General features: G+C 47.7%; 1 protein-coding gene across 5 annotated transcripts in view; it reads left to right on the forward strand.

The window, feature by feature from the left end:
- Positions 1-7,860: 7,860 nt before the first annotated feature.
- Positions 7,861-15,626, forward strand: part of bckdhb (branched chain keto acid dehydrogenase E1 subunit beta) — a 276,265-nt gene continuing 268,499 nt past the window's right edge. The window contains exons 1-2 of one of the 5 annotated variants that reach the window (XM_059645275.1): positions 7,861-8,066; positions 13,215-13,292. In XM_059645275.1, the coding sequence (XP_059501258.1) occupies positions 7,868-8,066; positions 13,215-13,292 (277 nt within the window). In that variant the 5' untranslated portion in view covers positions 7,861-7,867. The remainder of the gene's footprint in view (positions 8,067-13,214; positions 13,293-15,626) is intronic. The other 4 variants (XM_059645273.1, XM_059645274.1, XM_048531716.2 and 1 more) reach the window with 4 other exon arrangements.

The following is a 15,626-nucleotide window of genomic DNA, read 5'->3' on the forward strand; positions in this document are numbered from 1 at the left end:
CTGGAACACCATCTGCATTTCCGTGAAGAAGGTGGACGAAGGTGCACCTGTGGACTGCGCCTTCTTCGTGAAGAGGGTCCTGTTGTGGGTTCGCTGCTGCGGACATTTACTGCCTGCAGGATTTCCCCGGAGGAGGTTTTTACAATGTGACCTTCAGGAGTGCCAAGCTTTGCGAGCGCTTCCTGGAGGTTTTCAAGGAGAAAGGAGGTGAGGGCCCCCTCTCTGTATTGACTGCGGTCCTGCTGTTCATGATGCCAGCGCAGAGGAGCCGTATGGTGACTGTACACATGTATAACCCGCATGTGTCGGCAGTTGATGTCCTGGCCTTCAATGGAAGGTACGTGAAGGCGAAAGGGGACCTATCCGACATCATGAACCCCTTTGGCATCTGGACCAGTAAGAGGTAGGTCAAGGTGACGTTGAGGATGGGCGCGGATGGGAACATTGTACAACGACCGTCCAGCTTCGCAATCGGCGGGAGCAAGGGCTACCTGACCTATGCAGGGCAACCTAAAGTCTGCCATGCCTGTGGTAGGTCAGGTCACGTGGTGGCCGACTGCAAAGCCACCATCTGCAGGGAGGAGGGACACCTTGCAAAGGATTGCCCACAAGAAAAAAGCTGCAACCTTTGCGGGGAAGCGGGCCACCTCTATAGGGCATGCCTGCGGCGGGGGACCACCTACGCCCAGGTCGCCGGCAGGGGCAATGCGGGGCCAGCCCCCCCGCCCCCCCCCCCCCCCACCCCCCCGGGAGGAGAGGAAGGTACCAGGGCCCAGCAAGGACCCCACTAATGTGCAGGAGGGCCAGGTCGTGCAGGAGGGCCCAGCACCGCAGGATGGGCCCGAGGCCAGCAAAGCGCCCCTGCAGGTTCCGCTCCCCCCCGCACTCCTCCCCCGGCCCCGACAACCCGGAGTCGATGGAGGCGGTGACAGGTAACCCAGGGGAGTGGACGACGGTCTGAAAAGCGAGGAGGAAGGCGCCGCAACCATCAGGCGGGAAGAGGCAGCTACAGGGGGGCTACAAGAGCTCCTCTGACGAGGGAGATTTGGAGGAGGCCCGCCCAAAGCAGAAGCTAAAGATCTCAAGGGAGAAGGAAAGCAGCACCACCTCCCCCCCCCTCCCGTGGCTTCCAGGTGACGGGAGGCGTCCTGAGGCTCCCTCTGACACCCAGCCACGTGCTGCTGGAGCCTTGGAGGGCCCCCCGGAACTTCCAGGCGGGAAGGAGGAAACAGCGCGTCCCCAGCCTGACCCAGAGCCGGACTCTCCTTCCTCCGTACCCCCGACGGGGGGATGCCACCCGGAAGGCAGCACGGACGGTTTCCTGAGCCCGGAGAGTGACCAGCAGTTTGCCCGAGCAATGGGCATGAAGGGACAGATAGAGGGGCTGGACCTTGGACTTGGGGAGGGTACTGTCGTCACTGCCCACAATGGGGGTACAGGTTGCAAACATTAATGTGCGCAGTGTCAAATCCACCACAAGATGTGTGTCCACGTTGGCCTACCTGACCACTGTCAAGGCGGACCTCCTGTTTCTGCAGGAGTGCGGGATACCGCACCTCAGCAGGTACGGGAAATGGTCCGACGCCTGGACCTGTGGGCCTTCGATCTGGTCGGGAGGTATCGACCGTCGCTCCTCGGGCCTGGCTATTCTGCTGCAGGGGCGCAACTTCACCATCTCTCAAGTTCAGGAGGTGGTGGTGGGGCGCCTCCTAGTGGCTGATGTCACCTACAGGAACGCTCCCCTGAAGCTGATCAACGTGTACGCCCCAGCGGTACAGAGTGAGCGGTTGACCGTCCTGCAGCGGCTTCCACCCCTGCTGGCTACGTCCAGGCCGGTCATCCTAGGCGGAGACTTCAACTGCATCATCGATGCAGATGGAAGATCCGGCGTGGGGACAGCGGGTGGGGGGAGTCAACTGGACGTAACGTCCAGATTCCTGATGGGTACGGTGAAGGACGCCGCGAGCTGAGGGGCCGGCAAGCCTCGCTCTTCGCCGCAGAGGCCTCCAGGATAATCTTCCGGTCCAGGGTCCGCTCAAGGAAGCAGGACGAGACATGCTCGCGTTTCTTCTTTCAGAAGGTGCACAAAGAGCTCTGTGCTTAGCCGGCTGAAGGAGGATGACGGCTCGGTGATGTCGTCTCGGCCCAACATTTTGAGGATCAGCAGATCCTTATATGCCGGACTGTACGACACGAAGCCCACGGACAGCACGGCCTCTGAGTCGTTCCTGTCGTCTATCACGGAGGTCTTAGACGACGGCACGAGGGAGTGGCTGGACCGGCCGATATCCCTGGACGAGCTGACCACAGCCCTCAAGTCCTTGGAGAGGAATAAGACTCCCGGGAGCGACGGCTTACCGGTCGTCCGCTCTGTGGGACCTGGTCGGCCAGGACATGCTGGAGGTGTACGATAGTGCGCTTTGGGCAGGGGAAATGTGCAAGTCCATGAGGAAGGGCATCATCACCCTCATTTACAAGAGGAAGGGGGAGAGGGAAGAAATTAAGAATTGACATCCCATTTCACTATAGAACGTGGACTACAAAATCCTGGCCAAGGTCATAGCCAACCGGGTCAGGTCTGTCCTGGAGTCGGTGAGTCACCCTGACCAAACCTGTGCTGTGCCGGGCAGGAAGATCGCTGAGAGCCTCGCGCTCATCAGGGATACGATCGCCTACGTGCAGGACAGGCGGATGGACACCTGTCTCGTCAGCCTGGACCAGGAGAAGGCCTTCGACAGGGAGTCTCATGCTTACATGAGGGACGTCCTCTCCAAATTGGGGTTCGTGGAGGGCATCTGCAATTGGATCCGGCTGCTCTACACCAACATCGTTAGCGCAGTCTCGATCAACGGGTGGGAATCGGACAGTTTTCCTGTCAGATCTGGAGTCAGGCAGGGCTGCCCGCTCTCTCCTGCCTTGGTCGTGTGCTGTGTGGAGCCCTTCGCCGCATCCATCAGGAAGGACGTGAGCCTGAAGGGCGTGACTATCCCAGGCAGCAGAGGCCTTCAGGTCAAGACCTCCCTGTACATGGACGACGTTGCCGTCTTCTGCACCGATCATCGGCCGGTGAGTAGGCTGTTGGATATCTGTGGCCAGTTTGACCTGGCCTCGGGTGCCAAAGTCAATGGGGTAAGAGCGAGGTCATGTTCTTCGGGAACTGGGACGACCGCTCCTTCACCGTCAGGACAGACTACCTGAAGGTGCTGGGTGTTTGGTTCGGTGGAGCTGGGGCGTGCACTAAGACTTTGGAGGAGTGTATCACCAAACTGAAGCAGAAGCTGGGCAGGTGGACGCTCCGGTCCCTCTCCATCACGGGTAAGAACCTGGTTGTCAGGTGCGAGGGGCTTTCGGTACTGTTGTATGTGGCGCAGGCCTGGCCTATTCTCTGGACCTGCGCCACTGCGGTCACGCGGGCCATCTTCTACTTCATTTGGGGGTTGAGGATGGACCGGATCCGCAGGAACACCATGTACAAAGAACTGGAAAAAGGGGGAAAGGGCGTACTGAACGCCACCCATGCCCTGACGGCTACCTTTGTGTGCGGCCGCATCAAGCTGTGCGTAGATCCTCAGTACGCCAACACCAAGTGTCACTACTTACTGAGCTTTTATCTGAACCTGGTGTTGCGAAGGATGGACCTGGCCTCGTTGCCGCGGAACGCTCCAAGTAGTTGGACCGTCCCGTACCACCTGTCCTTTGTGGAGAAATTTTTGAAAGGAAACGCCTTTGACCACAAGGCCGTCAGGCAGTGGTCAGCGCGTAGTATCCTCGAGACCCTTCGGGTAAAGGAAAGGGTGGATCCTGTCGTGTGGTTCCCCACGCAGACTGCCAAAGTCGTTTGGCAGAATGCCTCATCGCCAGAACTTTCAAAGAAGCACAAGGACATTGAGTGGCTGGAGGTGAGAGGGTCTCTGCCAGTGAGATCCTTTATGCATGCCCGGAATCTCTGCATCACCGCACGCTGCCCTCGAGGCAGCTGTGGGGGGACGAGACTGTCGATCACCTCCTTCTGGAGTATGCCTATGTGCAGGAGGTCTGGAGGGGGATGCAGTGGTATTTGTCGAGGTTCGTCCCGAGCAGGTCCGTGACGCGTGACTCCATGCTGTGTGGGCTGTTTCCCGGGACGCACACCGAGACCAACATCAACTGCGCCTGGAGGGCCATCAATGCAGTGAAAGATGCTTTTCGTCTGCCAGCTGAAAGAACTGACCCCGACTGAGTGTTGCAGACTGGCGCACTCCAAGGTCCAGGACTATGTGCTGAGGGATGCGCTAAAGCTTGGGGCAGCCGCCGCCGAGGCGCGGTGGGGTAAGACCACCGTATGAAACCCCTCATCCAGAATGGAAAAAAGGGCCCTATCTGGTAACCGGGGCCAGCTGGCGCCTTCCCCTACTGATCAGGAGGCCAACGGGGACTGTGCGGGGTGACGACTGCTGGGGTATTTTCTTTGCTTTGTTTTTTTCTTCTTTGTTTTTTTTCCCCTTCAGTTGGTGTATTTACCCCCTGGGTAACCCAGAGCGGCTTGCATGACTGGGTAGGTGTATAAATATGTTTTATTTTTTGTCCATCTTATGAATAAAATATATTTTTTCAAATGAAAAAAAGTGACGAAACGTCTGAAAACTAACCTTCCAGCTCAGCGAGCAAACTCACATCCATTTATGACACTTCTGAAGTCACCAAATGTGTGGCTTACTTTCTTAGCAGGAGTGAAAAGAGTTGCTCTAAACCTAGTTTCTCTGTTCCTTGTGACATCCAGTGTTAGCTGTCTGTTCAAAACACAGTCTGTCCTGCAAGTACCTCTTTAAATACTTCTTCAGGACAATCATTTTGTCCTTGTGGCATAAGGCAGCCAGTTATCAAGCAGTTGCTAAAACTGATTATTTACATAGCTTCGACTCCTTCTATTCCCAGGGACGGCTAATTGCATATTGCTTTTCATTCCTCATCCCTTCATCTCGGGAAACAGTTCATTCCAGAATGACTTATGCTGATTTCTTTTTCAATCCATGAACCGCTATTAAAGTTTTGAAGTTTATTTTGTCACAATGGTCACCATGGAGTCTGGAAGTGTCTCTGGTTTCTCACATATTGCAGGTGGAGCTTTCCACGGAGATGAGTTCTCCTGCCGTTGTGAACCCTACCAACTACAAAAAATAAACTAGGAGTCAATTACACAACCTTACCTAATGCTCGCCAAATCAGATTTTTCACTCTTGTCTTCCTAACAAAGCTACAAACCACAAAAATAAGAACTTTACACTCCGTGTTCCACCAGATACTACTCATTCAGTCTCCAGATCTGGCTCCCAAACAGCCAAACCCAGCTCACTGTTTGAATCATGATGTCATCTCCCGTTCACACCCAGGTCAATCCGTTCCTCTCCTGTCAATCACCCCCATGGTCGCACCTCTCCCTCTCCCACTGTTCAACCCCAGGGTTGCTCCGCTTCTGTAGGCTGCTCCTGTTCACCCCGAGGTTTGCTCCTTTCCCGATACTGCCATTCACTTCAAGGTTTGCTTCACTCCTCTCCCACTTCAGTTGCTCCAACTGAGCTCGTCACAGAGACTTTGAGCAGGATCAGAATTTAGTTCTCACTCCTTTGAATTCTAAACCATTCTGCCCACAAGTGCACATGACATCATCACAGTGCAAGGTGCTTACGGCAGTCCTCAATACTCACCCTTTCAGATCCATATATAACAGCTACCACTGTTTTCTGGTTTATGTAAGTGTTTTCGTAACTTCAAATTGTCATTCATGGCACGTGCACACTCTTATGACATGAATGCCAACCGACAGAAATTAGCAATCAACTGGCCAACATCTGTGTCAGTTTTAAGCAAACTGTGCTAAAAGCCAGCTCTCCCATCACTGCAGCATTCACTTTTATTGGGGTGATCAGGTATTAACAGGCATCTGCAAGTGATGAGCAAGGTGCAGGCCACAATGGATGTTGCTCAGGTTAGTTTCACCTGGGCATGTGGCCCTTAGGATTCCTGGAGAGGATGTGGTACATTGTTTCAGCCATCCATTAGGCACATAGTCATACTCAGTTAGGAAACTGTGCTACGGTCTTGGTCTTGGCACACATACAGTCTTATAGATAAACTTGTGTAGTGGAATGTAGTGCTCAAAAAATGTAGCAAATTTTACTTTCCAGTGCCAAAAATGTAGCCTCCAATTTGGCTTTGTTCATAAAGTACATGAGAGGCCTGATGGAGAAGATGCAAAGAAAGCAGTTCCACAGTCTGATAGACAGTGCCAAATCAAGGCTTCCCAGCTATGGTTCAGGGGCCATAGCAGTGGATTTTTTGAACATTTCCTTGTTTGCAGGACACTGCAACTGGCTTTTAAACCCACCCCTGCTCCATTGAAAATACGGTCCCTCAGTATTTATGAAAAGAGAGACCTGTTGCCCAAGCTCATCAGGACGGAATGTGGAAGAGGTAGAGTTTCGGCAGTACACCTCACTTTTCATCAGTATTCAAGCTCTGTACTACCAAGCAACTGTTAATCTGATCCTCCCTGGCGTGTAACTATCATGATTATGCTGTGATAGCAGCCTTCACTCTCAGAAAGTGCCTCACAGTCAATACAGATATAGAACATAGAACATAGAACAGTACAGCACAGAACAGGCCCTTCAGCCCACAATGTTGTGCCGACCATTGATCCTCATGTATGCACCCTCAAATTTCTGTGACCATATACATGTCCAGCAGTCTCTTAAATGACCCCAATGACCTTGCTTCCACAACTGCTGCTGGCAACGCATTCCATGCTCCCACAACTCTCTGCGCAAAGAACCCGCCTCTGACATCCCCTCGATACTTTCCACCAACCAGCTTAAAACTATGACCCCTCGTGCTAGCCATTTCTGCCCTGGGAAATAGTCTCTGGCTATCAACTCTATCCACGCCTCTCACTATCCCGTATACCTCAACCAGGTCCCCTCTCCTCCTGCCTTTCTCCAATGAAGAGACCGAGCTCAGTCAACCTCTCTTCCTAAGATAAGCCCTCCAGTCCAGGCAGCACCCCGGCAAACCCCCGCCGAACCCCCCCCAAAGCATCCACATCCTTCCCACAAGAGGGCGCCCAGAACTGGACGCAGCACTCCAAGTGCGGTCCAACCAAAGTCCCATAGAGCTGCAACAAGATCTCACGACTCTGAAACTCAATCCCCCTGTTAATGAAAGCCAAAACACCATATGCTTTCTTAACAACCCCGTCCACCTGGGTGGCCATCCTAAGGGATCCATGTATCTGCACACCAAGATCCATGTATCTGCACACCAAGATAACTAAATATTTTGTCAGGAATGTGTTCTGAGGGAAAATGTGGATAGTGGGTCTATGCTGGTTTGTCCCATATATAGGGAATGTGTCTACATTGAGATCGTCTTACTCAGAATCATGAAGCTGGGGTGTGGGGAAAGACAGGACTGTTTGAGTACAGTCGAGCACATCTGACTGTGTTAATCACAAAAAATAGCCTCTAGGTTTGAGTCCTGTCATGGTCAGCGAATATTATTTGTGTAAATATCAACCTCTTCAATCTATCCTTAATACTGAAATTTCTAATTCCTGTCAATCTCTTCAGCATTTTCTCCAAAGCATTCACACCTTTCCCATCGCGTAGCGCCCACTACTGTAGACTTTACTACCGCCTTGGCCGAACAAGAGTCTTGTACAAGGTAGAAATCACTTCCCTGCTCTTGTACTCTTATGCCTCCGTGCACTCCCTCATTCCCGCTCTTTTCCCTTGAGCAACTACAGCGACCAGAATACACCGCGGCGGACCCAAAGTCCTACATCCTGGTTGGGCGGTGTGCGTCGATGACGGCAGAAGGGCGCCAGCAGCCAATGGTGAGGCGGCGCGGCGGCGGTGGTGGCAGCGTCTGCTGGACGAGGCGGAAGATGGCGGCCGTGGCTATGCTGGGTCTGGCGAGAACGGCGCTTCACCGCAATGGCGCGAGGTTGGCGCGATCGGCAGTGATGACAACGGCCCAACGGTCGGTGGCGCATTTCACCTTCGTGCCGGAGCCCGAGCCCGCTCAGTACGGTGAGAGGGGGTGGGAGGGATGGAGAGCTGGTCTGTCCTACCAGCCGGTGTGAGAGGACATAACTCTGGGTGACCTCCCTCTCTCTCTCTCTCACTGCATGGAATCAATGACATGATGATAGGGCATGGGTCTCTTCTAACAGCACACGGGAGACAGAGCCATGAAAGAAAGGAGTTTTGACAGTGCAGGACACGCAGTGCCCAGTGTACCCTGATGTAAGTTCGGTCGACCCAAGACTTATTGGCTCTTTCTGTGAACTTTTTGAATATTTCCTTGTTTGCCGGACACTGGCTTTTAAACCCGCCCCTGCTCCATTGACAATACGGTCCCTCAGTATTTATGAAAAGAGAGACCTGTTGCCCAAGCTCATCAGGACGGAATGTGGAAGAGGAAGAGTTTCGGCAGTACGTCTCTCTTTTCATCAGTATTCAAGCTCTGTACTACCAAGCAACTGTTAATCTGATCCTCCCTGGCGTGTAACCCTGTGGTGGTTACTCACAGCGTGTAACTATCATGATTATGCTGTGATAGCAGCCTTCACTCTCAGTGCTTCACAGTCAATACAGATATTATTTGTGTACATATTGCAATGTAAGGAAACACAACAGCACTCTGCTGGCAGTAAAGTGTAACAAACTGCAGTGTGTCAGTCTTTGATTTTGCTGGCCTTGAGCTCAAGGGGATCCCTCAGGGTGGTGAACTTCCAGTCCAGATTTGATAATCTCTGCTTCATAGGTGAGATTCCTACCTGCTAGCCAATGATTATTGGCTTCTGCACTGGTAGCCGTACCATGGACAAAAACATTATGCCCTAGTTACAAGAGAATTGCAGGGAAGAGGATATACATTTTCAACATGCTTTCTGAGATCTCAAGAAGACGTTTAGCACCATCAACAGGACAGAACTCTACAAGATTTTGGCTATCTATGGATCCTCTGTCTCAGTTGTGTGTTCAATACCAACACACTTTGTACTGTAAATTTTGTCTCCCCTTTTATCAAGTTGAATGAAGAATTTATTCCTCGGAGCATCTTGCAGTCGCGAACTATTTGAATTGCCCCTCCCAGTCGCAAACCATTTCAACTCCTCCTCCCTTTCCTCAGATGACATGTCCATCCTGGGTCTCCTGCAGGGCCACAACGATGCTACCCGAAGGTCGCAGGAGCAGCAACTCATATTCCGCTTGGGAACTCTGCAGCCCAATGGTATCAATGTGGACTTCACAAGCTTCAGAATCTCCCCTCCATCTACTGCATCCCAAAACCAGCCCAGCTCATCCCGGTTTCCCTAACCTGCACTTCCTCCCATCTATCCCCTCCTCCCATCTATCCCCTCCTCCCATCTATCCCCTCCTCCCACCTCAAGCCCCTCCCCCACCTCCTACCTACTAACCTCATCCCACCCCCTCCCTGGACTGACCTATCTCCTTCCTACCTCCCCACCTACACTCACCTTTTCTGGCTCCATCCCTGCCTGTTTGACCTGTTTGTCTCCTCTCCACCCATCTTCTCCTCTATCCATCTTCTATTTGCCTCCCTCCCTATTTATTTCAGAACCCCGTTCCCCTCCCCCATTTCTGAAGAACGGTCTAGGCCCGAAATGCTGCCTTTCCTGCTCCTCTGATGTTGCTTGGCCTGCTGTGTTCATCCACCTCCACACCTTACTACCCTGCTTCTCATAGCTCCGCTGTATTTGATCTCTTCTTTATGCTCCTAACCTTTGCTTTCCCTGTGGTTATGGAGGAAGTCCACTTTCATCACTTGGACAGCAGGCTCGACAATATATCGAAACTGAAAGTGAAGATTAAGTACCTTGTGGTCTAACTATTCTACACTGTTGCTGTGCTAGACTCCTAGATGGAAACTGAACTACCAGGTCTGATGGAATGTCTCTCACATGTCTGAACTTGTTCTCCTTGATTGTAAGTATAAAAAAAAACTGCGATCGTGGAATGTAGCGTTGAATCTCCACTCTGGTCTCAATAAATGACGCCGTGCTGGAAGCGGTCAGCAAATTCAGTCATCTCAGGCTCATGGTGACAGACAATCTATTCCTTGATGCAAAACTTGATATACACCTGGCTACCATTGTTGGCTGACTCTTAAAATACATGCAGAGTAACATCTAGTGATGCTTAGGACAAAGTTGATGGTTTATTGCCTCTGTCTTCTCTGCTCCTTGTTGTATGGTTGTGAAACAATGATGGCACAGCTGGCATGAAAAGATGCTAAACAAAGTAAAACTTTACTATCTGTTGCACATTTTAGGCATACCATTGCAGGACAAAATCATGGATATGGCAGTCCTTTTGAAGGCAGGGCTTCTAAGTTTGTGAGCGTTTGTCAAACAAAGGTTGCTAGATTGGCTTGGGTACACTTACAGGCTAGGAGATAGTTATGCACCTAAGGTATTGTATGGTGAGATAGCCAGAGGCAGGCGACCATTATGATATCTAAAGCTCCGCTTCAAGGATACTTACCAGTGGGAGTCCTTAATGGATGCTAGAGGAAAATTGTTCCAATTTGTATGCCACCACCAGGACCAGGTGTTATATGAGCTTGCCAACAGGCACCAATGCTGAAAACAACCGACAACCACGCTTGATTGCTTCATGTGCAGTAAATGTGACAGAGTCTGCCTCTTAAGGACAGGCGTCTTTAGCAATTAGCAGGTACACCATATGAAGGCATCTCATTTGAAATGGATTGTTTGCTACGTGCCTATCACCTGTCTTAGTTGGAATGATGTTGGCCCCACTGCACGAAGCTGCACTGCTGCTGACGAAGCCAAGGAAAATAGTTTAACTTCAGGACTGTGTTAACACACTAATTAAAGTCATGACGTGGATTTGTTCTCAATTCAATGAAGTTTGAAACTCCTCATGCAAAGGAAGCCAGCCTGTGGGTTGCAAATGGATTCTGTTCCTCACTCCAGTTGCAAACTGATTTATATGCAAGCTGGCACACAATGCAGGACAATGTAAAGCAGCTGTTCATAACTCGAAATGTGTTTATGTTGAATATTTAAAATTACCTCTCTGTATGGAATCACATATATGTGTGAGTGTTTTGTTCACTCCAGGCTCACCTAACCAGTTTCCATTCCAAAAGTTTCAGTTCATTCAAATCTCTGCTACTGTCATATCATGCCCAAATACAGCTCACTCATCTCTCTGTCATGTCAATCTGCACCGGCCTCTAGTTTCTCAGTTCATCAAATTTGAAAGTCTCATCCTTATGCTTAAATTCATTCATGTTTTTATTTTTACAATCTTCTACAGTCTTATAGTCCCCAGATCTCATATTGATATGATAGTCGTCTCTCATGTATTCCACCTGTATCACTGATAATGAACTCAAGTGCCAGGGTCTGGAGTTCCCTTCTCTGCACTTATTGATTGATTTTAACAGCTGTATTGGTGATTATGCAGAAGGGAATTTATTATCCATCAAAAACCTTATTTCTTATTCTAAAATATTATACGATAACTTAGATTTGAAAGGTTTATGAATTCCACTCAAGTAACCAAGAAGAAACAGCAAAATAATACAGTTCTGGGCATGTATCCCGGATGTGAAGCAGACTGAACATACCATGAAACACATGGAGTAGTAGGCAGGTGACTGATGTCATGTTGCAGAGTTGTGTGTAGAATTCATCGTTATCTGAAAATTGGTTTAAAAATAATGACTGAAACATATCCAAAAGCCTACGCTTTTTTTTTCTCCTTTTTACTTCTTTCCTCCCTCCAGGAGGCTTTAATCTAGTGTGAGCACTAACAGAAAATTTAGAGTGGAGCTGCAAATGAGAATTTTGTCATATAGTGGCATCGAATCCAGGATCCCTTTAAAAACATTAGGGAGATCAGTGGTGGAATGATGTGAGACAAACAGGACAGTGGTGTAAATTGACCAGTAGGTGTTGTCTTTTCACATTCTGAGTACAGAAGGGAGATAGAGGGTTTGGTGACATGGTGCAATGAGAACAACCTGTATCTTAACGTTGGCAAAACTAAAGAATTGATCATTGACTTCAGAATAAAAGATGGAAAACACACCCCTATCTAATCAAAGGAACTGAGGTTGAGAGGGTGGAAAGCATCAAGTTCCTTGGAGTGACAATGACTGGTGACCTGTCTTAGACTTCCCACTTGGATGCGATGGTCAAGAAGGCACAGCAATGCCTCTTCTTCCTCAGGCGGCTCAGGAAATTTTTTTATGTCCATAAGGACTTTCACCGACTTCAAGAGATGCACAATTGAAAACATACTGTCCGGTTGCATAACGGTCTGGTATGGCAACTGCTCTGCCCAGGCCGTAAGAAACTACAATGGGTGGGGTGCACAGCCCAGACCATCACAGAAGCCAACCTTTCATCGACAGACTCCATTTACGCTGCTCACTGCAACAGAAAGGCTGCCAACATCATCAAAGACCCATTGTACCCCAGTAATGATCTCCTACAACCTCTTCTGTATCTTCAGGCAGAAGATACAGAAGCCTGACCACGCACCAGCAGGCTCTGGAACAGCTTCCTCCTGGCTTTTATTAGACTGATGAATGGACTCTCTAGCCATAGCAATGTAACCTGTATGCCTCTGTCTAAGTCTTTTTGATCTGTACATCCTTGCTTGCTATGATATGCCAGTAAACAAAGCTTTTTCACTGTACTTCGGTACACGTGAAATAAATCAATCAATTTGCCGTCATGAGCGTGCATTTACTTTTTCACCAAAAATTGATCCATTACACCTTGTGTATGCCACATGTTACATTTTATTACAGATGCCTTTCTATGTTTTCAAGATAGTTAACAATCTTTGCATAAAGCAGTCATTGCATTAACGGAAGTGACAAGTTGACTTTTTTCAAAAACTTCCATTATCCAATCAAAAGCTTTCGCGTCAGCTCACTGATCTATTAATCCATGAGCAAGAAATTGTTGTGAAAGTAAAACGTATTTCTGAAATGATATGCTGGAAGTATAAAATGACAATGTTGCATATTTTCTCCTTCCTCAGGATAATAAAACATTGTTAAAAAATTGGATTCATGATCAATGTGATCTAAAGTCATTATTCTGTGTTGAAAGACTGGAATATTTATCAGACAGATTTGTAATGAGAACAAATTATATTTTTTTGAAGGTCCAACTCAGAAGATGAACCTTTTTCAATCGATTACAAGTGCCTTGGACAATGTTTTGGCAAAAGATCCAACTGCAGGTATGTAACCTCTCTTTGTTTTCTTTATTAGGGTGTGGGATGTGGTTGGCTAAGAGATGGAAATAAAATGAGGAAACGTTCTTCATCAGATTTTCTAGATCTATTCCCTGCTTTTTAAAATGGTTTGTGGCAGAACCTTCATGCATTAATGCAATCTAGCATTGGCTCTGAAGCAAACTGTGGGGTATTCTAGGGCATTATGTTTGTGTCTTTCTCTTCAAGCCCTTGGAAATAGTGATATTTTAGGTAGCTTAATTTGAGGCCTGGCCCATTCTGTAAGAGAGGGAAGAAGCCCTGTGTTTAATTATTTCTGTATGCATGTACATCCCTACTTTTTCTGCCATGCCATTTTAACATATAGATTGATAGGCCCAGACTTCCACCGTGAAAATCCCTAAAATTTGGAAGTCCTGCCCAGGTCGTGTATAGCTTAGGTTTCATGGCAATAATTCATGGAGGTATTTTAATTGGCCAGTTATTAGCTGTCTACATTTAAATTCCATTTTGCTATCCCCACTATCCCCACTATCCACAATGAGCAAGGCAGACCAGACCTTTTATTTGTGCATTTTCTTGGATGGCTTTCGAAGAACTAAGGTATTCCTCTAGATGTGGTCCCTGAGATGTCATGTACTTAGTGGTAAGTGATTGTGAGGAGATTAAGCAGTTCCCTGATGGATTGTTAAAACTATAAATGAATGTGCTTAAAAGTTGTATACACCTATTAGAACTGTCAAAGCTGACAAGGAACCAAAGGATGAGTATAAAGGCATGGGTTTACATTAACCTTGTGAGCATCATGGGCTGGGTATAGGAACTTAGGATGGCATGGTGGATATGAAGAGTTATGCAGATGGGTGAAGTGGAAAGTGACCCTTTGGGAGTCACAATGTTGGCTTACATTTAAGGCCAGTTGTAAAAGTAAATACAGTAGGAAGCCACAATTTTTAGATAAAGAATATAGCCATGATACTTCAAATGTATGTTTACATTTATATATTTGTCTGTTTAATTTATTTGCTGGTTTCATCAAAGTGACATCAAAAATCTAAGTTATGCTATTGTAGATACAGATGAATTAATTTTGAAATTGGATATAGGTAATTGCATTTATGTGTCCTGCGTCTTATAATTGTTACTATTGTTAACAAGCTATTACATGCTTCTGGTGTTACAGGAAAAACTGGCTTGTCAAATTACAACTTTTCCCTCTTCCATGACCAATCGTTGCCTGTTGGAAATTTTTAGTTTGTTTCCTGTTCTTCCTTCAAATTGTGACACACCCTCATCGTTGTCACCCTTGTACTGCTCTCACCTGAACAAAAAGCTAAAAATAATCTACCCAAGTTTGTTGTCAAAATTATAACAAGATTTTTGGGGCTCGTTAATTGTGCATAAACAACTTGGGAAGAAGACAGATGTGTGGTGAACATGAATATCCAGAAATTGCTGTCTGAGAAGTGCCACTTCAACTCTGTGCCACATGCTAGCGAGACTAGAAATAAAAGGTTGTGGGAAATCAATGCATGGGTGGATGTGTTGCAGGAAGGAGGGAGGCCTTCACGTTTTTGGGAAATTTGGACCAGTTCTGTGGAAGAGGCACTAATTCCAAAAGGGCAGGGTATACCTCAACAAGGACTAATGCTCTTACAGGAAGGTTCACAAAAAATAGTTGGGGAGAATTTAAATAAAATTGTGAGAGAGATGAGCACTAGCATATAGAAGTAGAAAAGAGGAATAATACATGTGAAAATATTGCATAGGACCCCAGAAGGAAGTACAGTGTTATCATACTAGATAGGATCATGCTAGAAGAATTGTGGTGAATACAAAAATGGTGAAGATGAGGTGCTTAATGTTCACAGACACCAAGTGCAAGGAAAAAGTGAGGAAGGAATAAAAATGTGGTGTGGTGATTAATGACAATGTAGTGTCCTAGACAGGACAAAGACAGAGGTTGGTTAGTTCGAGTTGAAAAGCCAGAAAGATACAGTCATGCAACTGGGGTATTCTTTAGTCCTCTAAGTTGTACACATGGTAGAGATGGAGCAGATCTACCTGAAATGTTCCCTGTTAGCTAATTTAAATGAATAAGTAGGACACCCCCTTCAAATCAGTTCAAAACAATACAAGTTGATTATGTTTTTGTTATATGATTGGTTGCACATTTCTCTATTTTGTAGCAATGTATAAAAATGTTACAGGAAAGCAAAATAATTCCTTCTGAAATTCTATTTTTTGGAAGCCATTTCCAGTAATCATTTCCTCCTAATTAAAATTGCAATTCCTTTGTTCATGAAGGATTTTAGAGACAAGAGGGCAAAAGACTACTTG

The sequence above is a fragment of the Stegostoma tigrinum genome, chromosome 4 (assembly GCF_030684315.1).
Source record: "Stegostoma tigrinum isolate sSteTig4 chromosome 4, sSteTig4.hap1, whole genome shotgun sequence".
Lineage (NCBI taxonomy): Eukaryota > Metazoa > Chordata > Chondrichthyes > Orectolobiformes > Stegostomatidae > Stegostoma > Stegostoma tigrinum.